This window comes from Chaetodon auriga, chromosome 5 (assembly GCF_051107435.1).
Source record: "Chaetodon auriga isolate fChaAug3 chromosome 5, fChaAug3.hap1, whole genome shotgun sequence".
Classification (NCBI taxonomy): domain Eukaryota; kingdom Metazoa; phylum Chordata; class Actinopteri; order Chaetodontiformes; family Chaetodontidae; genus Chaetodon; species Chaetodon auriga.
The window spans coordinates 2,051,967-2,074,109 of NC_135078.1; the positions used below are offsets into that span (position 1 = coordinate 2,051,967).

At 40.4% G+C, this 22,143-nt stretch overlaps 2 protein-coding genes and 1 pseudogene across 3 annotated transcripts in view; 1 reads left to right on the forward strand and 2 right to left on the reverse strand.

Annotated features, from left to right (window-relative positions):
- LOC143320497 (dual specificity testis-specific protein kinase 1) overlaps nt 1-8,071 on the reverse strand; it is a 40,015-nt gene extending 31,944 nt beyond the window's left edge. The window contains exons 1-2 of one of the 2 annotated variants that reach the window (XM_076730200.1): nt 7,746-7,944; nt 5,982-6,054 (exon numbers count right to left, since the gene is read on the reverse strand). In XM_076730200.1, the coding sequence (XP_076586315.1) occupies nt 5,982-6,012 (31 nt within the window). In that variant the 5' untranslated portion in view covers nt 6,013-6,054; nt 7,746-7,944. Of the gene's footprint in view, nt 1-5,981; nt 6,055-7,745 lie in introns of both variants that reach the window. The other variant, XM_076730201.1, reaches the window with a different exon arrangement.
- Nucleotides 8,072-12,488: 4,417 nt separating this feature from the next.
- On the forward strand, nt 12,489-15,033 carry LOC143320618 (uncharacterized; annotated as a pseudogene).
- A 2,166-nt stretch (nt 15,034-17,199) lies between these two features.
- On the reverse strand, nt 17,200-21,705 carry b3galt8 (beta-1,3-galactosyltransferase 8). The gene is made up of 2 exons (XM_076730230.1): nt 21,688-21,705; nt 17,200-21,213 (listed from the first exon to the last, which is right to left on the reverse strand). The coding sequence occupies exon 2, from the start codon at nt 21,180-21,182 to the stop codon at nt 20,217-20,219; it is 966 nt and encodes a 321-aa protein (XP_076586345.1). The 5' UTR covers nt 21,183-21,213; nt 21,688-21,705; the 3' UTR covers nt 17,200-20,216.
- Between the last annotated feature and the right edge of the window lie 438 nt (nt 21,706-22,143).

Here is a 22,143-nt window from a genome sequence, read left to right on the forward strand (position 1 = left end):
AAAGTATGTGGACAACAAAGGAAACTGCACTTGCACTAGAGATCAACTTATCCACCTTTTCTGGGTCCTGGGTCCAAAGCATTCAATGCTTTGGACCCAGGACCTAGAATGCTAATTCTAGTGAGACGCTGAGTCTCACATTGTGCATACGTTGCCATCTTGCATTATTTTCATTATTCTGTTAATTGCTTAATGGATTTTCCAAAGCTCCACAGGTTGACAATTCTGTCTGCTGTTTGGATTTCAAATAACTTATACTTTTAATAGATTTAGAACCACTTCAACTCTTGACAACAGCTTAACTATCGTGTTTGTCTCACTCAATGGCTTATCAGTAGTACCCCACAGTGCTCACTGGATTGACTACTTTTCAGATGAGAAACTGCTGTTTTGTGTCCTAATGCTAGACAAATCAGTCCACTCGATGGAGTAAGCTGATTCAAAGACCTGGATCCAGGCAACAACTGCAACACAGCAAAGCATTAATCTGCCTTTTACAGCCCTCTAGTCATTGCATTTTTGGCTGCAGCCTCACACAGTATTAGCTGTTTAGATTAGATTATATTCAACCTTACTGTCATCGTCAGAGTGCAACACAGAAACAATGAAATGCAGTTTAGCATCTAACCAGAAGTGCAAATAGTCAGAATATCCAGAAATAGAAATACATACAAGTAGTACAGGTGGCATGAGATATAAACAGTATGAGGTATGTGCAGGTAGTGTAAGTAATTTTTTTGAAACCATAAAAACATGCGCAACACTGTATGTAAACAGTTGCTGACTGGTGTAGGAAGTGTTCGCAAAGCTGTAATGAGCGAACAGGCTCAAAACCAGTAAGAAAATAATAATAATATCGTGAATTCTAGTGAGACGCTGAGTCTCGCTTTGTGCATGCGCTGCCATCTTGAATTATTTTCATTATTCTGTTAATTGCTTAAAGGATTTTCCAAAGCACTCATCTCAGCGCTAAGGCAGCCACAGAGCTATTCCTTCTTCTGTGGGTTTTTGTAGGCAGAACTGGCAGACGGGTGACATCAAATCAATAAGGGGCAACCAGAGAATCATCACACATAGCTGTGGCTCCCCACTGGCGTCACCCACACTTTGTGGTGGACACAGCAATGATGAGTTGCACCACAGAACATGAACCATGTATTTTACACATTTGGGCAAAAAGAATACAGTGTTTGTTTTAATACTTTTCATTTTATAAGGGTCCCACTGTCCCTCAGAAAGCAAATCAATGCACAAATGCAACATCCTATGTAACTGGATAAAGAAAATGCAGATTTAGCGATTCATACTCAACTCTTTAATTACAGTGGTTCATCAAAGGTGTTTCATGCCACAAGCACAAGCTTGCATACATAAACGCAGCTTGACAAAGAGCACACTCTAGGCCTTCATGCAAAAACACTTCATAGGAGAAATGCTTAGATTATGGCAATATTACACACAAGGTAAAAGTATGTCAAGCATTAGAAGAAAACGAATTAAAAAAAATGAAACTCTCTTCAGGTTAAACTTTACTCTGAGAGGGGTCAGAGTGACGGGGCTGGTACTGTACAGCAAGTTTACCAGATTTTTCACTGAAAACAGCCTACTCATAGAGCTGAAAACAAGATGAGAGCAGTGAGAGTGAACCAAAACAATAAAGCTGTGGGCCCTAAAATCAAAATAATGAGGCGAAAGAGGCTCAAGTTCTGCGTAGAGTTGAGGGAAACGGCAGAGTCTCAGTGGGTGAGCGACACCTTTCACCTTAAACAAATTAATTTCATCCATTGTTAATAAAAAAAAACTATTGATTAATGCAGGGATAATACACAACAGCCTCTTTCAGAATGTATATTATTATATGTGTTACATTATTGCTTTACTTTTTACTGATTTATCAGTGGAAGTAGAGTTTTGATTTTGTAGCTTCTACAGATGGATCAGCTACTTTATTTATTTTCACCAATGTCAGCTTTTAAATTTTTGGAGTTCAAGTGCCATCTTTTCAGATTTCCAATCTGTTTACTTGGTGCATTTCTAACTACTGAACTCATATTTGTCATCCTCTTTTCTCCTTTGCCCAAACAAACTGGCACAATTATTAAAGCTTCATCTAATATAATGTCTAATTCCTAATATACTATAATATATATACACACCTAAAACTTACATAGGTGAAACCATTTGGTATGTTAGACCTTCATGATGATGGCATTCATACTGCATTACTAATTTGGATGACAACAGTCCTCATGCTCTGTCCTAGCATCTAAGAAGCAGCTGAAAAAGTGGAATTTTACAGACTGTTGAGTTGAAATGATGGTTGATCAAATCAAAAGAAAACGCACAGTATTTGGAAGCCTAAAGTGAAAGTGAAACAAGCTGAATGAGAGAAAGTAACCAAAGTGGTGAACACCACCAGTTACAAACCTCAGAACCTGGATGACATAAAAATAAGTGGAATGATTTCAAGCATGTGGCCAGGAAGCACATTACTGTAGTGTAGCCATACAGTGGCATTTTAACAAGTTGTTATTTGGTTATGCCTAAAGGTGAAGGTTATTGTTACTCCCCAACAGGATAATAATCCGAAAAATCATAATAATATTAAGCTAATGTATTTTTGTATTTATATATGCAAAAATCATTATCATTAGAGTGATTATAATGCATATTGACAAACATATCGTTAGCCTCATAGCATAATTGCCTAAGTCATATTTTAAGGTTTTCGGGAAAGAAGAAAAAACAATGAAAAAAAAATGCCCAAATCAAAGAGATGACTTAAGCAGATAGTGATTTTGGAATGTAACAAGCTTTCTGATAGGCTGAGGACATAGGCGATAAGGCAGGATGAAGCAGCAGTGTCAGGAGAGTAGATTTAGGCAGATATCTCAATTTGGCCAAAAAATGACTTAGGCAATTATGCTATGAGGCTAACGATATTTATTCAAGATAGACCAAATTAGCTTGGCTTGGCAATAACAAAGACTGTTAACCTCTCATCCATCACTATGTAATCACAGTGCGGGTTTTTGTTTAAATCCTGATGCAATGTAGTGAAAAAGCTCTAAGTAAAATATCACCTAAAATTCACACTAGCATTTTCCTTTTTTGCCAACTCGCAGCATCACACTAATGAGACGCATGGTGTGAAAGATGTGCACCAGTTCTCAGTCTCACCATCTGTGGAATATTGCACATTCAGAAACCTGTGTGGAAATTTGCTGAAGTACACTTTCTGTGTATGCATGGTTTATAGATTGGTCCAGTAAACAGGTTGCAATGATTTCAGTGTGCATGTTAACCACAGCAGCTGTTCAGACAGAGGCTCACAATCTGCAAGCAATAGCTTCAGCCTGTTCTTTTTTCTCCATGTGCAGCAAGCATGAGTCTGACTAGAAAACAAACTGATCTATTTACAATTTCAATGATATATTATGATATAATGTTCTGATTATGATAAATGATGAAATATGCATCCCATGATTGCCACCCTTTTGATTTTCCTGCCTCTCTCCTGCTGTTCTCCTGGAGCTTCAATTCCTTAATTTTTTTCCCATTGCATGTAGACATATAAGATTCTGCCCATTCACTATATCGGAGTGGGGAACCTTTTTTCTATCAAGAGCCATTTCCATTTTTACAGCATTCTTCGAGGGCCATACTAAATAACTGAACACATATTGCGCTTAATTCTGCAAAGACTGTAACTGCTTGTCTTAAGTAAGCCGTCTATATAAGATGTAAGTGATGATGATAAGTCAGTCTTGAGCAGAACAGAGTCTTTGCAAGAGACAGTTTAGAAAAGAGCTCCTCATAGTAGTGGGTTGTTGCTTTGCAGTTCAATTACTTTAACGACCTCTCATCAAATGCCTGAAGGAGTTTCCCACTGACTAGCGTATTCAGATATCATAGCAGGCTTTTTTTTCTTGTAGGAAAATGCAGTGTTACCTCTGTCCTGTTGTACTTGCCACAGCTTTAATTTCACTTTAAATGATTCCATGGTTGAAAGCAGAGAGATGAGAAGCTCGCTGGACCTCGAGGTTCAGCTCTCAGAGGTACTTGGTAATGTCCACCATGAAGACCAAATCACACAGACTTGTTATCACTGAGTTTCCATATCAGGTTTTCCTTCATCTCCATGAAATATTCAAGACAAACAGACACCTTGGAACAATTTTACCCACACTTCCACAGCAGGAACAAAGCAATACTTAACAAATCCTCCCTCTGAATGAGTTTTCAGCTTCTTAGCTATTAGGTCGCTCACCACAAAACTTGCTTGCATAACACTGTGTCAGAATGGGGTCTTGTGAAAACTGATTGTTGGGCATCCGAACTCTGAAGACTGTTGATTTATCAAGATTTTAGATTGGCCTTTTTTCCATCACTGCAAGTTCGTCCCCACAAACTAACAGGCGCACTAGCTTGCCTTTTATTTCAACAAAAAAAACAAAAAAAAACACAAATTTGTCAATTTGTCTTGAAAAACATGCCAACAACAGCCACCATGATGCACTGATGTAATATCCAACACTATTGTTAGTGTACTATTACATGTTACTTTCATCATTGAAAAAAAGTAACTGTTTTTATGTATTCATGAATTCCGTCACAGGCCGGAGTTTCCCCACCCTTGTACTACATTATCTGAAATACCATCACTTCTGTATGTGATTGTGTTTTTTAAATAATAAGCCAGACCAAGACAGAGACAGAGAGCACGAGAGGCGAACAAACACAAACACACACACACATACACACACACACTCACACACACACACACACACACACACACACAAGAAAATTGATAAATGTATTGAAATATTGCTTTAAAGCTACAGTATAAGTGTGCTTAATGAGTGTGGTTTGTAGGTAAAAAGGCACTGCCCTATAAAGCATATTGTCAACCACCACACTACTAAAGGGGGTTGATGAAAAAAAAAGCAGAACACAGATGGTGCATAGTGAGACATCACAAAGACGCTAAATGTGATCTTCACAGGATTAATCTATATTTCATGGTGAAATTTTTCTCAGAACATACCATCTGTGATGTGAGACCTAAGGGCTGAGAGGACACAACACTGGTGATGAACAGTGTGATCCCCAGCCAGAGGGGATCACTGTCAAATTCGCATCAAAAGCAGAAGTGCAGAAGTGAGGTAAACCCTGACATGAAATACAAGTGTGATTGTGACATTTGGAAAAGAGTATCATGAAATGCAAATGTCTATAGTGACCTAAAGTGATATAATAAATATAACAGTTTTTATGAAAATGAATGCTGAAAAGTTTAAATAATTAAGTTTAAATAATTTCTTCAAGTAGTTGGTTCATTAAATGTATACAATTATTCATCTGATTATTCATTTCATAATGTCTTTCTGATCTATTTAATATTGAAGACTTTGGGTTCATATTTATCTACAACTTGAAAATATTTTTTTACTTAAATGAAATAATCTCTGACAAGAGGAAAAAAGAAAAAAATCTATAGCATGTACAGGATGTGTTCAACATTGAGGGCAGGTAACAGGACACTTTTCTAACACATCATCTTTGAATACATTTAGAAAGGCAAGATGCTGAGCAAAGGTCTTTCTGTTTGAGAGCAATGCAGAGATAAACACAATTACTGTACAGCAGATTCACCTGCATAAAGTCCCAGTTCATCTAAGACACAATAACATTCAGGAGACACAATGTTTTAACACACATGTAACTGCTGTAATGGATAGGAGACGTTGACACCAAACAATGCAGCCACACACAGATCACAGACCGAGACTGATGATGAAGATGTGGTTTCTTATTTCAGTGTCAGAAAACATAACTGTGTCATCTACTTATTTTTTGGGAGTGGTCATAAAAATTGCCTCCTCTTACACAATCCATAAAATGTGTGCATTTACTATCAGAAATTCAATGTTAAGACTATGAAGAAGAGTTGAAAGGTATTTGAATCTCTTAATACTTACTCCAATGATTTGATAAGCTACTCATATGCATCTTGAGGATTGTAGAACAAACCCAGAAGTCTCTGTGCAGAAACTGAGGAGGAACCACATACATGCAACATCAAATGAGCAAAAGCACAGACACAGGACAACACATATGGGCTGTCAAGCAAGCAACAATGAAATCTAACATGAAGACCAATTGTTAGAAGACATGAATTTCAGACATCAGACAATGTTTATTTCAAATAACAATAAACTAACCCTACAGGGAATGCAATTTTTTTTACAGCCCTGTGGCAGTTGTTCTCAACCTTGGCAGTTCAACCAAATGGAAATTTTTCAGAATCACATTATTTTCAGAGGAATCTTAGAGGTCTGAAGACACAAAGCATCCACTACTTTTACAAGAAAAAAGGAAAAATTACAGATAAGTCAAAGATCTCTGGTCCAAAGACGGGGCCATATTAACCCAATAGAGGGCTCCCAGCCAAAAAATTAGGTGTAATCCCCCCATTGAGCCTAGCCCAAATGTTCCCATAACCGATTTAGCCAGAAACCCACCCTACTATATTTCTATGCTAGAATACTACCCACGTCTATTTATTGGTTAGCTAAACACAAATTTGTTAAATTATGCATGACTTGACTTTTTTGGCCACTTTAGTGCAATACAACACTGACATGCTGTGATGCTGGCCTTTATGTGGCAAATGTGTGGCAAACAGTTGCCTATTTACACATCCAGGAGACGCAGAACACCATCAGCATTCATTTGAAGCTGTGATTCTGGTCACCTAATGAATGCAAGTCCAATATTCACTATCTCTCCTTTGTACCTGTAGTCTCTATCAGGTCATGAGAGGACTTAACTGGCTCTATGTTTCAGACCTATCACTAACTTGTCAGCTGTTTCATGCTAGCCTGGTAACATTAGTGAATTCTTAATGCTTTTTCACAAGGCTGATTATCGCAGTGACAACCAAAACAAAGACAGGTGCTTAAAAAGGTCAATTGTCCACTGAAACTGAGGGGCTGGGTTGGATGGTGGGCTCGGTGATGATTCCCTGTGGGCTTGTCAGGGCAAGCAACGTCTCACATAACACTTTGGTATTTGAATGATATGAATACATGTATTAGTGCAGCTTTAAGGATATACATCAAAAGTGTATTTACTGAAAATTAAAGGTTTTCTAACTAGATTTTGAATTAGGGCCTTCCACAGGAAGTCTCAGGATGTGATTAAACTTCAGGAGCCACCTTAGAGTCCTTTGGAACTTCAGCTTTTTTGTTGGGTTTTGGTAGCGCATTGGCAAAAAAAAAAATTCATAATGAATTAAATTAGCAAAGAGTCACTGCAACACAGACAGCTTTCTGGGCCCACTTCAAAATATATAGTTTTTCTGACTTTCTGAAATAGCTGGTGACGCTATATATTTTGGGATAAATGGGTCCCCATCCGTACTTTGGGAACCACTGCGTGGTATCATGATAATATTTCTCTCTCTCTCTCTCTCTCTCTCTCTTACAGTAAGCCCGCCCTTCCTCGAGTAAGCCTTTTGTACCCGGAGTTAGTCGTGTACTCTGGGTTTTTGCTATTGTGTTGTAAATTATGAAATTATGTGAAATAAAATCAGCCGATTTGAGATTTTGCTCTCATAAAAGTCTACAGTTTTCTATAAAGTCGGTTTATGTCTTTATAAGTTTGTGGTAGTCAGCTTTAAACTTTCTACAAGCACAGAATACAATGAAGACGAAAATATGGTCTTCACTGTGTGTACTTACATAGATTCAGTCCGGTCGTGGTCAGTAAAAAGGCAGTCCAGGATTATATTCTCGGTGAAGCGTTATGCTTCATCGTTTCGTTCTCGTAGCACTGGTGTGTCCTGGTTTTGCTCTCACTGCTAACGCGTCTCCTGCTGCGTCCAGGCGGTGCGTCCAGTTTCCAGCAGTTCACTTCACTGTGGAAACAGTGGTGAAACAAGCTTCTCTAATGCAAATGCATGTTTTATGGGTTGTCTTAGGAACCACGCCAGCCTGACCAGCAAACTCCACCCACGGGGAGAGGAGGCCGGAGCGGAGCGGTTGGCAGTCGAGTGTTGACAGTACATGAGCGTCGAGCTGATGTAGATTTTACAGTCATTGCTACTCTGTTTTTTTGTCGATAGCAGATGTTATGTATTTATACATTCATAGTTACTTTTGAACCCATTGAACCCAAGACCCATGCAGTCTTCACTTTTGTCAAAAAAAATGGTGTATAATGCCCTAGGACGACTACTGTATATAAAATGAAATAGGCCTACAGTCTCTGAAAGCTGTTTGTGCTGATCAGAAGTATCTAGATACAGCACAGAGAGGTGGGAGTATTTTGAACAATGTCGAGCACAGGCCCAGAACATAAACTCCCACTCAGTCAGTGTGGGAAATGAATAGACTCAAACAGAAGGCACACAAATAACAGACAAATGGACACTCTATGGAAAATGGAGGACAGCTTTACACAGTGAAATAGAAAGAGGAGCACAATACAAGCTCATTTGGCCTGTTGAGCTGGTTTCTTTACTTGCCTGTGTAAATCACAAAATGCAGGCATGCTTGTAAAAACATCTAAACAAAATGGAGCTGTCAATTTTCGAGTTTGCTGACAAATTTTGCATATTTTATATAAAAATTGCATTGAATATGCATTTATCATTCTGGAAGGCAGTGGTTCCTACACTTTTTTGGCTTGTGACCCTGTAACGTTATGTCAACTTGTGACACAATATAACAAGTTTATGGCTTGATATGATTGTGAGCAGTTCAACCAAATAGTGATTGTTTCCTTGGAGGATTTTTAAAAGCCGTTTGAAAAGAACAGAATAACATTTGTGACCCTTCAAATTTTTGTAACATTTGCTGCCTGGAGGGATCCTAGCATCCAGATTGGCCACAATGCCTTAAGGAAATCCTTGCAAATAGTACACTCTAAATCAAAACATAGGTCTAGATTTAAAGAACGCAAGGGACATGTCTCCGTCTTTTATTTCGATGAACCACTAGTGGGTGACTCAGACGCAACTATGCCTCAGGTTAAGAAAGTGGTAGTAGCATGCAACTTCACAAACAATGGTTGCAAACTGCCATAAAACAGAAAGAATAAGCAACTATGCACAGCTGATAACCATGGAGGAGCCAAAAGAAAAAAGGAGGAGAACCGATATTAGGACATTTCTTCTCAGAGAAAAAAAAAACAAGTAAGTTTCACATTCCTTTTCAGCACAACTTTTTCAGTTAATGGCTCAAAGTGCTGGGCAGTTTCGTTCTATTAACACAAAGCACTGATATACTTTTAAAAAGCACTCAAGTAAGCACCTTTGCTCTATATGGGGTCTGAAAGAATCATCTTTTATGTTAAAGATGGGATTTCCTTTGATTTTGACTACCATGGCTTGTTTGGAGACTAAGCTTTTTATTTTCACGAATTATTTTGAGCATTTAACCAAATATCATTCTCTAATAGATCTGATCAATGTCTTGATCAGATATGACCAAAATGTGTTTCTTGTTTTCAGTCAGTTTCAGTAATGTATTTGAGATGTGCATCATTTCTAAAAATCTTTCTTCAAGAGCATAGATATGTGGGATATGAATTTAACAAGTGCAGTCTGTCCCTGACATATAGGGACTCTCAAGACCAACTCACCAGGGAAGCAGGAGTTAAGATAAGATAAGATAAGATAAGATAAGATAAGATAAGATAAGATATTCTTTTATTAGTCCCACAGTGGGAAATTTCTGGTATTACAGTAGCAAAGTGGATAGCAAAAAATAGAGGGCATCAGTAAAAAGGACATTAAATATCAAACAAGCAAGCTCCTCCAGAGGGGAAAAAGATCATCCTGGTGGAGTTGACAGTGCTGTGGGAGAAGGGTTGTAAGGAAGCTGCAGAGAGGAAAAAGAACAGATACAAACAACTTGTCCATGACTGCCCGTGCAAGGGGTGGACAACATGTCTCTTGACGGTGGAAGTGGGATGTCGAGGATTCCCAGCACAATCGGTGTGGAATCTGTTCACAAAGTTTGGGCTGACAGGCCACCAGAGAAAAGCAACTGTTCGTAGGCTGGGAGAAGTAGCAGAAAGAGCCTCCTGTTGGCCATGGCATAAAAGAGAGGACACAAGCTGGAAGCCTGGAGGAGAGGGGCAGTGACCTGGCCAGTCACTGCGGACCCGCCAACTGGAGGGTGTTGTGGATAAGGGTCGAAACACCCAGAGAAGGTTGGGGACCATCTGATGACTTCTCCTCCAGGCCAAGGCTTCACCCATTAGGAATGGGTGTGTGGTAGCATCATAGATGTATAATGCAACTTAATGTGCACAAAGTTTTGAACATGAGCAAAAATCTTGGTGAAATACATATGAGCTATTAAAGTCCAGGTGTTTAAAAATTAATTGATTTATCATTGATTTAAATTGGTGACACATACACAGTGCATTCAGGAAGTATTCACGCCCCCAGTTAACAAGCAAGATGGCGGCGTGTGTAGATGCAACGACCTGGTGCTCTGCGTCAGTTAGCAGCTACACATTGAGAAGGACTTACACCTGAACTGAATTTATCAGCCTGAGACAACACTGGACCGGCAGGACCCCTCCAGAAGGGTTGGACTCGTTTCTGGAGAGGATACGGCAGTGAGAATGGACAGTAAGGCAGCGACGGCGGCACGGCGAAAGACGCCAGAAATGAGGCAGACGAGACGGGCTCAAAGCTAGGCTAACAACCAGACAGACAGCTGTATCATATAGCTAACAGGACGTACAATGTTCCGGGCAGACCGCACATCAGACTCCGGTAAGAGGAGAGGAGGAGGTGTGTACAGTTTAACAGTTGGTGCACGAACACTGCTGTTACTGAGAAACACTGCTGTCCAGACCTGGAGTTTCTAATGTTAAAGTGCAGACCTTTTTTATTTGCCCAGGGAAATAACCCAAGTGTTTGTAACTGCCGTGTATATTCACCCACAAGCTAATGCTAACGTAGCCATGAGTAGACTGCATGACAGCATCACCAGGCAACAAAACAAACACCCAGAGGGCTTCTTCATCGTGGCTGGAGACTTTAATCACATCAATTTAAAGACTGTGCTCCCCAGATTCTACAAGAATGTTGACATTCAAACAAGGAAGGGTAGAACTAGACCAGGTCTACAACAACATCTCTGGAGCCTACAGAGCCTGCCACTCCCCCCACCTCAGACACTCAGACTATCTTTCCCTGTTCCTGACACCAGCTTACAAGCCCCTCATCTGCAGGTCTAAGCCACAGTACAAATCAGTGCAGTGCTGGACTGAAGAGGCCACAATATCCTTGCAGGACTGTTTTGAGGACACCAAATGGGAGCTCTTTGAAGACCCTGACATTGAGCCCCACACCTCCTCTGTACTGTCATACATCAGTTTCTGCATAGATCACATAACATCAAGGAAACCGGTGAAAATATTTCCCAACCAAAAACCCTGGTTTAATGCCAATATCAGAGCATTACTTCAGGCCAGGGATTCAGCACTGAGGTCAAGTGACAGTGAAGCCTTCAGGAAGGCTAGAGCGGACCTGAACAGGTGCATCAAGGCTGCTAAAACAGGGTACAGAGAGCAGATAGAGGCCAACTTCAGGGAGAACGACCCCCACTCCATGTGGAAAGGCATACAGGATGTTACTGACTACAAACAATGCCACCCCCCCACCCCCAGGTGGCTGTTGCTCCGCCATAGCTTTCACTAGCCTTCTGATGCTGCTCACAGAGCTGTTTGACTGAGCAGCAGCTGGCAGCATGAGCGGAGGGAAGGGGCAGTTCACAGTGTGTGTGAGTAGTGATTGACAGATGTCAGACACTCCCTCAAATGTTCCTCTGGCTCTGATTGGTTGTTTTGTGTTGGGCGCAGTGGATTCTTACAAATCACAGTAGGAACAGTTGGTGGGACCAATGGAGGCAGGGTTTTTTTTTTTTACAGATTACATGTTTCATGTACTGCTGTCTGGACAGGGACAGTTTTAGCAAATATGACAAAAAAAATTACTTTTATTCAAGTTACCTACTGCAGCTTTAACCATTCACTGCAGCAAGACACAGTCCCCAACTGCCTGAAAACTGCCACCATAATCCCTGTGCTCAAATCCTCTGCCATCACAGGGTCGAATGATTACCGGCCTGTGGCCCTGACACCGGTGATCATGAAATGTATAGACAGACTGGTGGTACAGCATGCCAAGGCCCACATCCCACCTGGCTTTGATCAACATCAGTTCGTCTACAGGTTCAACAGATCCACAGACGACGCCATCTCCATTGCCCTCCAGACCGCCCTCAGGCACACTGAATGCCCCAACACATATATCAGGATGCTGCCTGTCTTTAACTCCATCAGCCCCAGTCGACTCATCAACAACAACAACAACACTACAACTACACACTACACTACAACTTGGAACCTCCCTCTGTCTGTGGATCAAGGACTTCCTGACTAATAGACCCCAGCATATCAGAATGGGCACCTCCACCATTGTCCTCAATACTGGTGTTCCTCAGGGCTGTGTGCTGAGTCCAGTCTTGTACACACTGTACACTTATGACTGTGTCGCTACTCATGGCTCCAACACCCTCATCAAATTTGCGGATGATACAAACATTGTTGGGCTTATCAACAACGGTGACGAGGTACCATACAGGGAGGAGGTCCAAGCACTGGTGGCCTGGTGCAGTGACAACCACCTCAACCTTAACACCAAGAAGACAAAAGACGTCATTGTCGACTTCCAGAAGTCGAGGACCACACTACACTCAGGCCTGAGCATCATTGGGGAGGAAGTGGAACGGGTCACCAGCTTTAAGTTTCTTGGCCTGCACATCTTGGAGGACCTTTGCTGGACTGTGAACACCACCCACATCATCAAAAAGGCCCAGCAGCATCTCTTCTTTCTGAGAACACTGAAGAGAAACAAACTCCCCTCACCTCTGCTGAAAAACTTATACCACTGCATAGTAGACAGTGTCCTCACCTATGGATGTACGGTGTGGTATGCCAGCTGCATTGCATTTGAAAAGAAACAACTGCAGCAGGTCATCAAGATGGCTCGGTGGATCATCAGTTCCCCACTTCCACACCTGGTGGAAATCTACTCCAGCCATCTCCTCTGACGGGCCACAACAATCCGGGTTGACCCCGCCCACCCAGGACACTGTCTATTCACCAGTATTCCCTCTGGCAGACTCAGAGTCATGAAAGCCTGCACCAACAGACTGAGACACAGCTTCTTCCCCATGGCCGTGAAGAGACTGCTGTAGGAAGCATGACCTGTCTATATAAGGTCCCACTGTTGACAGTGCATGTCAGAGCAGAAACCAGGCCATGAAGACAAAGGAATTGTCTGTAGACCTCCGAAACAGGATTGTATCGAGGCACAGATCTGGGAAAGGGTGCAAAAAAAAATTCTGCAGTATTGAAGGTCCTGAAGAGCACAGTGGTGGAAGAAGATTGGAACCACAGGACCCTTCTTAGAGCTGGCCACCCGGCCAAACTGAGCAATCAGGGGAGAAGGGCCTTGGTCAGGGAGGTGACCAAGAACCCGATGGCAACTCCAGCGTTCCTCTGTGGAGATGAGAGAACCTACCAGAGGGACAACCATCTCTGCAGCACTCCACCAATCAGGCCTTAATGGTAGAGTGGCCAGATGGAAGCCTCTACTCAGTAAAAGGCACATGACAGCCCACTTGGAGTTTGCCAAAAGGCACCTAAAGACCATGAGAAACAAGATTCTCTGGTCTGATGAAACCAAGATTGAACTCTTTGGCCTGAATGCCAAGTGTCACGTCTGGAGGAAACCAGGCACTTCTCATCACCTAGCTATTACCATCCCTACGGTGAAGCATGGTGGTGGCAACATCATGCTGTGGGGATGTTTTTCAGCGGCAGGAACTGGGAGACTAGTTGGGATCGTGGGTAAGATGAACGAAGCAAAGTACAGAGAGATCCTTGGTGAAAACCTGCTCCAGAGTGCTCCAGATCTCAGACTGGGGCGAAGGTTTACCTTCCAACAGGACAACGACCCTAAGCACACAGCCAAGACAATGAAGGAGTGGCTTCGGGACAAGTCTGTGAATGTCCTTGAGTGGTCCAGCCAGAGCCCAGACTTGAACCTGAACTTCCCATCTAACCTGGCAGAGCTTCAGAGGATCTGCAGAGAGGAATGGGAGAAATTCCCCAAATTAAAAATAATAATAATAAATAGTAATAATAATAATAATAATAATAATAATAATAATAATAATAATAATAAATAAAAAGAACTTTTTCACTTTGTCATTATGGGGTATTGTGTGTAGCTTGATGAGACAAAAAAAGGAATTTAATCCATTTTGGATAAAGGCTATAACAAAACAAAATGTGGGGAAAGTGAAGGGGTGTGAATACTTTCCGAATGCACTGTACATTTCAAAATGTAACTTCCCCAAACAAAAGAGGGTGGAAGGCTAAATCATGCCAGCCCCTGTGTGCAGGGAGAACATTACATGAGAAAAAGTTGAGTAAGGAGCCTTACAGCATTATATTGCATTATATTTTGAACTTTCATCAGGCACCTGAATGTTGTGCTTTTCCTGTAAAGAGACATTTCCACCGTAAATGTATTCAGAAAAAGGACAAATTGGTGCATGAGAATACACCAGAATGCAGAAAATGCAGTGTTTGAAGCTCAGAGTTTCCTGGAATGAGACTGGCCTCAAACAAACCTTAGATCAGTTTATCAAACAAGCTGACTTTTATTTTTGCTATCAAGCCAGTAATCCATTGTTTGTGACATTTTTACCTTTATCTGTCAGATAATAGTGAAGAGACAGGAAATGTGTGTGTGTGTGTGTGTGTGTGTGTGTGTGTGTGTGTGTGTGTGTGTGCGTGAGGTTTTCATCACTTGTGGGGTCATTACATAGACTTACATTAATTTCCTGGAGACTTACCCTACCCCTAACCATAACCACTATGTGCTGATTTCTAACCCTATAGGAATATAGGAACCTAACCTTACCTAACCCCTAACCCTATCCTCAGTCTTCACCCTAAAATGTAATGATTTAAATTGTGAGGACCTGTATTTTGTCCCCACAAGTCAGGTGAGTCCCCACAATGTGACTGTGTAAACAGGTTTTTCTTCCCACAACGTTAGTAATACATGGGCACACACACGCGCACACACGCTAATGTCATATACATGCATGCATGTGTGTACATATATATTTTAGATTTGTTTCCAAATATTGGTCATAAACTGCCACGGACTGCATATACTGTATTCCATAAAGTCATGAGTCAGTTATGTGTTGGATTTAGATTTGTCAGGAAAGACAAATGTAGCACACAGTAATATTAAAAATTAATTACAGCCCTGGTAAAAACACAGTAAACCATGCATATAAACTAGTTACCACAATATCATTTCTCTCCACACACACATATTCATGAAATATTAAACTAATAAAGTGCAATCAAATTCAGTGAGATAAAGTGGCAAAAGGTAGGCAAAATCAATCTGGCACAACTTAATCTCTTTCCATAAAGTAAAGCCAATTCCTGCCCCAGGAATTCTAAAGATAAAAGATGAGATAACATGAGGTAATACGTTTTTAATCTCACAGTAGGGAAGTTTACAGTGTTACAGCAGCAGAGGGAATAGCACCACAGAAAGAAGCATCAATACTCAATTCAATTCAATTCAATATGCCTTTATTAGTCCCGCGAGGGGAAATTCCAAATTACAGCAGCATCAATAAAGCAAGATGACCAGGTAGTACGATAACTCGGCTACAATGTAGCTCAGTGCCTTTCAGTGCTGTCAAGTTGTACACTTTGGCTTCAGTGAACTGAAAAAAGAAGACAGGAAAAGAGACCACATCAGCTATATGACATTATCATATTCACTAAAACCCCAGATGATAAGTAGGGTTATATCATGATGGTTTATTGTTGCAATGCCTTTCTCTAAATCGACTTTTACCTTCTTAACGCAAAGCAGATACATAGGGTGCCATAATCATTTTCTTCTGTGTCTGCTGGATGTGTAAATAGTCGACTGTTTGCTAACACAGCCATAAGCACTTTACGTCAATACTGTGTTTACAGCTTGTTATGTTGCTCCCAAATAGCCAAAAACTCGGTCAATGCTGCTTTTAAAATAAACTAACAAAACAAAAATATTTCACTTTTTTTTTCAACTGTATGGACATTTCAGTCTAAGATCTAATGACAAAAATTGTGTTTATGAAAAACTAAAGACACTTAGAAGGCTTTTTAAAATGTTTTCAAATTGAAGCTACAAACTCAGCTTGTTCACAGCCTTGTTGATCAAGAGCTGAGAAATATCGACATTGGTTGTTGACACAACATATTGTTATCAGTCTTCTCCTCCCTGTGGTAAAGACATAGTGATCTGTTTGGTTTACTGCAGACCCAGACGAAGAAAAATACTTGCAGACCTTAGCTGTGATTTGATTTGGAGTGTTGTGGAGTTGTGAGACTGTGGTCGGTGAAAAAAAGTTTGCTGTGAGGCCATCTGCTGACGCTCAGCCACACTGCTGAATCATGAAGCAGCTGCCATCTATTTCAGGGCCCACTCACTGGCTCTAATACAGGCATCAGCCAGCAGGCCAGTCATTGCACAGCATCTAATGCGACTACCTTCTGCTCTCTCTAGTTCACCATGATCCTGTTTGTTTCATATGCAACAGGCCTTTTTTAAAATCAGCAATCAGTATTAACTGATCATTAACAGATGGTCCATTACTGCTGGGAAACATCCAAAGATTTTTCCACGTGGTCTTATGATATCTTATGCATTCAACAAAAGGCAGAGGCAAGCTGAACAAAGGTAGGTCATAGAATCCAAATTTGAGAAAGACTATGTTAAAAATAACCCTCAAGGAAGCTTAAGAAGCAAAAACATTTCAGCACTCCACTTTTGCATTGGAAAGTCTTGTTTTACTCTGGAAAATCAGAAACTCTATCAATTAGGAATGGAAATAAAAGACTTGAGAGATATATAGATATAATAACAGTGTATCACTTATTAAGTAACATAATTCTCAGAGCTTCTTTCCATTACAATTTATAATCAATTCCATCATATTATCAATATAATTTTAAAAATGTTCATAATTTTTAAATGTCCATGAGGATGAGATAAAATGTCTCATCCTCATCCTCTCAGTCTGCATCCTTATGTCCCATATTGCTCCATAGTCCAGTACTGAAAAGTACTGTAACAAAATAAATTTGTTCAAGTGCTGCACTTAAATACAATTTTAACATGTTTTGAGGTAATTGCACTTCACTACCTGTACTTTTAGTATTTAAAACGTATTAAATATAATGGCATTGTGTTTAAGGCCCTGCACACCCACACAGGTGTTGGCAGTTTTCATGGCTGTTTAGCGCTGGTCAGGCTAGAGCTGGGAACAGCTATGCTGGGATATGCGTGCACCAAAGTTTGTTTGTTTGTTTTTTTCTATTCTACTTTCTAATTTTATTGACAAATATTGTCCCATTCTCCACAATGCAACCAGACAAAGCAGGTTAGGTTTTCAGCAACAATGTGTATAATGTATTTTTTTTTTTTGTCTTCCTTTTTTTTTACTTACAGGGTGCAGTTAGTTGGACCAGAGTGGATTTTTGATTCAAAAGAATAAAAGTTGACAGTGAAAACTAATATGATGAAATTATAACTTGTCCTGCAACAAAACTAGCAAAAGAGTCCGAAGCTTTCAATAAAACCTGGTGTGTGCATTCCCACACCGTTCTGACAAAAGGTCTAATAAGGCACAAGACATGAAGACACCTGTGGGGCTGGACCATGGCTGTGCAGGGTCTTTGAACTACACATCATTTTGTAAAGAATTCAAATAAGGTCCACCTCAACCAGTGAGCTTAAAAACCTGCTCAAATTTGAATGTATCAATAAAAAGAATCTACTAATGTCATATTGCATCAAAGTCCCAAAAATGCATTTATTCTTTTATTTCTCTCTCACTCAGAAGGTAAGCACTTTATACTTGAAGTACATTTTGCTGATACTATTGCAATATTACTGAAATATGACTTAAACAGTAGGACATTTACTTGTAACTGCATGTTTATATATAATAATATTTTATTATTGCTATTTATTATTACTCAAGTAACTTTTACAAAATACTTCCACCATTTCATATTTAGCATTCACTCAAGCATGATACACTAAAGCTCTAAAACCAACAGCAGCAGTAATTAACAGTGTTTGAAAATTTCCTCAAATGACTGAATTACACTTATAAAATAGAACTGACTCGATGACAACCACACTGCATCCAGTTATCCATGTGTTCTCATTAATATGCAGTTACAATGTATCTTCAATATCCATTGATGGGGTATATTGTAAATCTATGAGGCATTTTGGTGTACAGCATATCACAATCAGCAGTGTCACACTGTTGTAACTTAAAAGGAAATGGGTGAAAGAAATAAGAGAGCAAAAACCATTAATAATTATCACTGTCTAGAGGTCATAGTCTATCTGCATTAGGCACTGAATCAACATCAATATACATCTGCATTATCAAACATAACCTTTGTGTCATCTGCTGACACATACTGCCACCAGCTTGTTGTCATGAGAAACTACAACATATACATAAAAAGGCACACTGTCAAATAAAATACATACTGTAAATAAATGAAGCTCTTTGTATTACATTGTAGCAGTGCAATGTAGCAAGTAGATTTTTTTTTATTTGTTTTTTAACAGAATGTTTGCTGGGTAATTGGATTCCATGTAATCAACTGTATATGTCCTGTACATGTACATGGGTCCGACAATCCATCAGGTGCTAACTGAAGAATTAGAGTAATGGCAGTAAAATTCATCTATTATCAAATAATCTTTGGCATAAACTGCAAAGTCATAGAATACATTATGTCATCTTGCCACCTATAGGACAGACCTACAGGGGTTAAAATTAAAAGACTTTTCCAGCACTTTGGATAGAGAAGTTAAAGCACCATGACTGTCAGCAGTAAATATCTTGTCTCTTTAAAGGACTGAAAGAAAGAATGTTGCCTCCTGTTTAGTCAGCTTTGTGGCTTGTCTCTGTCTTATTAGACCAGGAACTGAATGATCTGGTGTTTGTTGTGTTGGTTAGACAAGACATTTGAAGAGCTCAGCTTGGATGGGCATTTTTCCAAAATTCATCAAATAATAAACAGGAGTTGGTTACAGCCTTAGTTTTCATTATCATTTAAAGTGTCATTTTTTTTTTTTAAGTAATCATTTAGTCTCTGTAGTATATCAGAAATTAGTTGGTAATGCCCACAATTAACCAGAGCCTGTGGTTTCTTGTTTTATCCAACCAACTGTCCAAAATCCAACCATATCTCTTTTATGATGACATAAAGGAGAGAAAAGCTGCAAATTCTCGCATTTAAGAAGCAACATGAGGACTGACTTGGTCCCCGAACTTTTTGGCTTGTGACCCTTAAAAACAAAGCTGTGCAGCCCCATTTAATATGTTGCATATTCTAGGAATTGTGAGCAGTTTAATTAAACAGTAATGTTACCTTCTCCGATTGTTTCATTTCAATGGCTTTAGAGGTGTGGAGAGGTAAAACTGGTATTTTACAATAGAAAATACTAGGGAAAGGGAAAGAGTTACTAATATCTTTACCAATGGCACTGTTCTATACAGAGAGCCAATATGTACAACACGGTGACCCTGAAATTGATGCAGCAAAACAGAATCCAGCCATCACTGATTTAATTAATTACACACGTGCTTTTCTTATTGTCACATGTCAAAATGTCCCCTGTGAAAAAGGCCTATTATCTGTCTCATGACTCGTTGTATGGTCTGGATCCCCAGGTTGGGAGCTACTGATTTAAAGGACTAATCAATTAGCAAAAATTGTTTGTCATTTTTTTTTCTCCTCTTGACTAATTGACAACATTGTTTCAGAAGTATATTATTTTATATCACTGGAAAGTGTCCCATGTGTTAAATTCCCTCATAATTATAATTTCCTTCCCAGATTTTTTTTGTTTCCCAATACACCGACACTCACTACCCCACCCCCCTTTAACCTGAACACCCCCACCCCTATGGCTGTGTTTAATGGCTTTCTCTCCCTTACAACAGGCTACATATTTCATTATCTGGAATCTTGTTTTAGGCTCTCATGCTTGGTAATCTTTGTTGTCAGCAGCTACTGTGTCCTTTGGAGAAGTCTTGCCAAATGTGTACCAGTTGTGATGGCTTAAATCGGTTGACAATGACCAGTTTGGCAAAAGTGCACGTGTCATACTCCAGTGTTCTGATTTCAAACAGGTTCCTGAGGGTCAGCAGGCTCCGAGAGTACACTGGCTGGACTCCTAGCACGCGAAGGCACAACCCTACGTAGACATCCTCTAGGGGGATCACCCGGACGAACCTGGATGCCCAGGAGATCCTGGCAGCCAGGTCTGCAGAAAAGACATACCCAGCTCCAGACACATACCAGGGGAAGCTGTCCTCGGGGTACAGCTCCTCTGACACATGCCATTTGCTGTTAATGTCCCTCCTTGGTCTGCCATCACTTATGACAGAACCTGTGATGAAGCCCTGTCTCGGGGAGCTCCTCAGCCGTCTGATAAGGTAGAACACATTCACAAAGATGTCAGCATCCACCTTCATGGCGTAGGAGGCATTTGGACAGTGGGTCGCCAACCAGTTCATCATCATCATGGTCTTGATGGTCAGGTTCTGGTAGCTGTCCTGGAAGTTCATCTGAATGATGTCTGCCTGTTTCCTACTCTCCTCCTCCAGCATGTCCTGAATGCTTGACACTTGCCCCCCCTTGGGGAGCCCCATATAGAACAGAGTGAGGGTATCCTGGCTTGGCGCACCCCATGTTTTTCTCACAGCCTCCCTTGCTGCAACTTCCACAGGGGCAACTGGGACCATAAACACCAGGAAGGGGCTTATGTCTTTGCATACAGCAGGCTGGTTGAAAATGTACTGGTAGGTTTCAGGGGAAATGACCCTGTACTCCTCCACAGGAAGGGGGCTTGGCTTTGACGGATGTTTACCCAGTGTAACTCTACTCACCAAGATCTGAGCAAACAGCACAAACACAGCTGAAACGGTGAGTAACTTCACTAACCTCCAGGCACAGGTTATCCTCATTGCATCTAAGTCTCCCGTTCACTCTGCAGTCCTGGTAAGAGTCCGAAATGAAACAGTCAAAACCGGGAACTCACACGGCGTTTCTGTCCGGAGGGCAGCAGCCACTCCCAGCCTGACGAACCAGGAAATGGATATCTTCCACAGACGAGTCGGGTGATATGATTGAAGCAAAGAGAAGGCCAAGAGAAACAGGTAGCGCAACATTTCGACATATACTGACGGCGAGTTTTTCCATAACAGATTTTAAAGTGAATTGAAACAATACATCAAGTTACTACTACTACTACTACTACTACTACTACTACTACTACTACTACTAGCGTGGCTTCAGGTTTATTAAAAAAGTTTAACATTAGTTATATATTTGTGCCCCGTAAGTGAACGAAAAACAAACACGAGTCAGAATTTTGTTTTTAGTGGGCATCAAATAAGGAAAACGACTGTGTGTTTTCCTGTTTGCGTGCTGAAATCTCAACAGAATAAAGAAGAAAAGCAAAAGTCTTACTGTTGTTTTCCTGTTGTTTTGTGTTGTACTGTTTATCTGCTCTGCGCATGCGTGGTCTGCAGCACGCGCGCCTCGCGGGAGCATGAAAAGTCTAAAGTTTGTGATGCATACTTGAATTTGAAAATCATTGTAAATTTTAAGGAACTGGGAGAAAAAACGTTTGAAAATGACTGCTACTCAGAGGAAAAAAACAGGACAGTTGCCTTCTTAACGTATAGAACAACACCAAATTGTGTAAGGTTTCCTGCATTAAATCCAATCCATGAAATAATATTTCGTCCTCACTGATGTGTTTTTAAGCACGAGAGATTAGACATTTGTGTTGTGTCTTGTGACAGAAGACCGTATTGCTCTTGTTCCCCTAACTAACTCTTTGATTTGACATAACCACGTTCTACAACGCCATCTAGTGGCCACGGTCGTCAAAGCAGATATATTTCAGTTTCATCATCAAAG

Excerpts from the sequence above, each read along its gene's own strand:
- b3galt8 (XM_076730230.1), bottom strand. The coding sequence starts at position 21,182 with ATGAGGATAACCTGTGCCTGGAGGTTAGTGAAGTTACTCACCGTTTCA.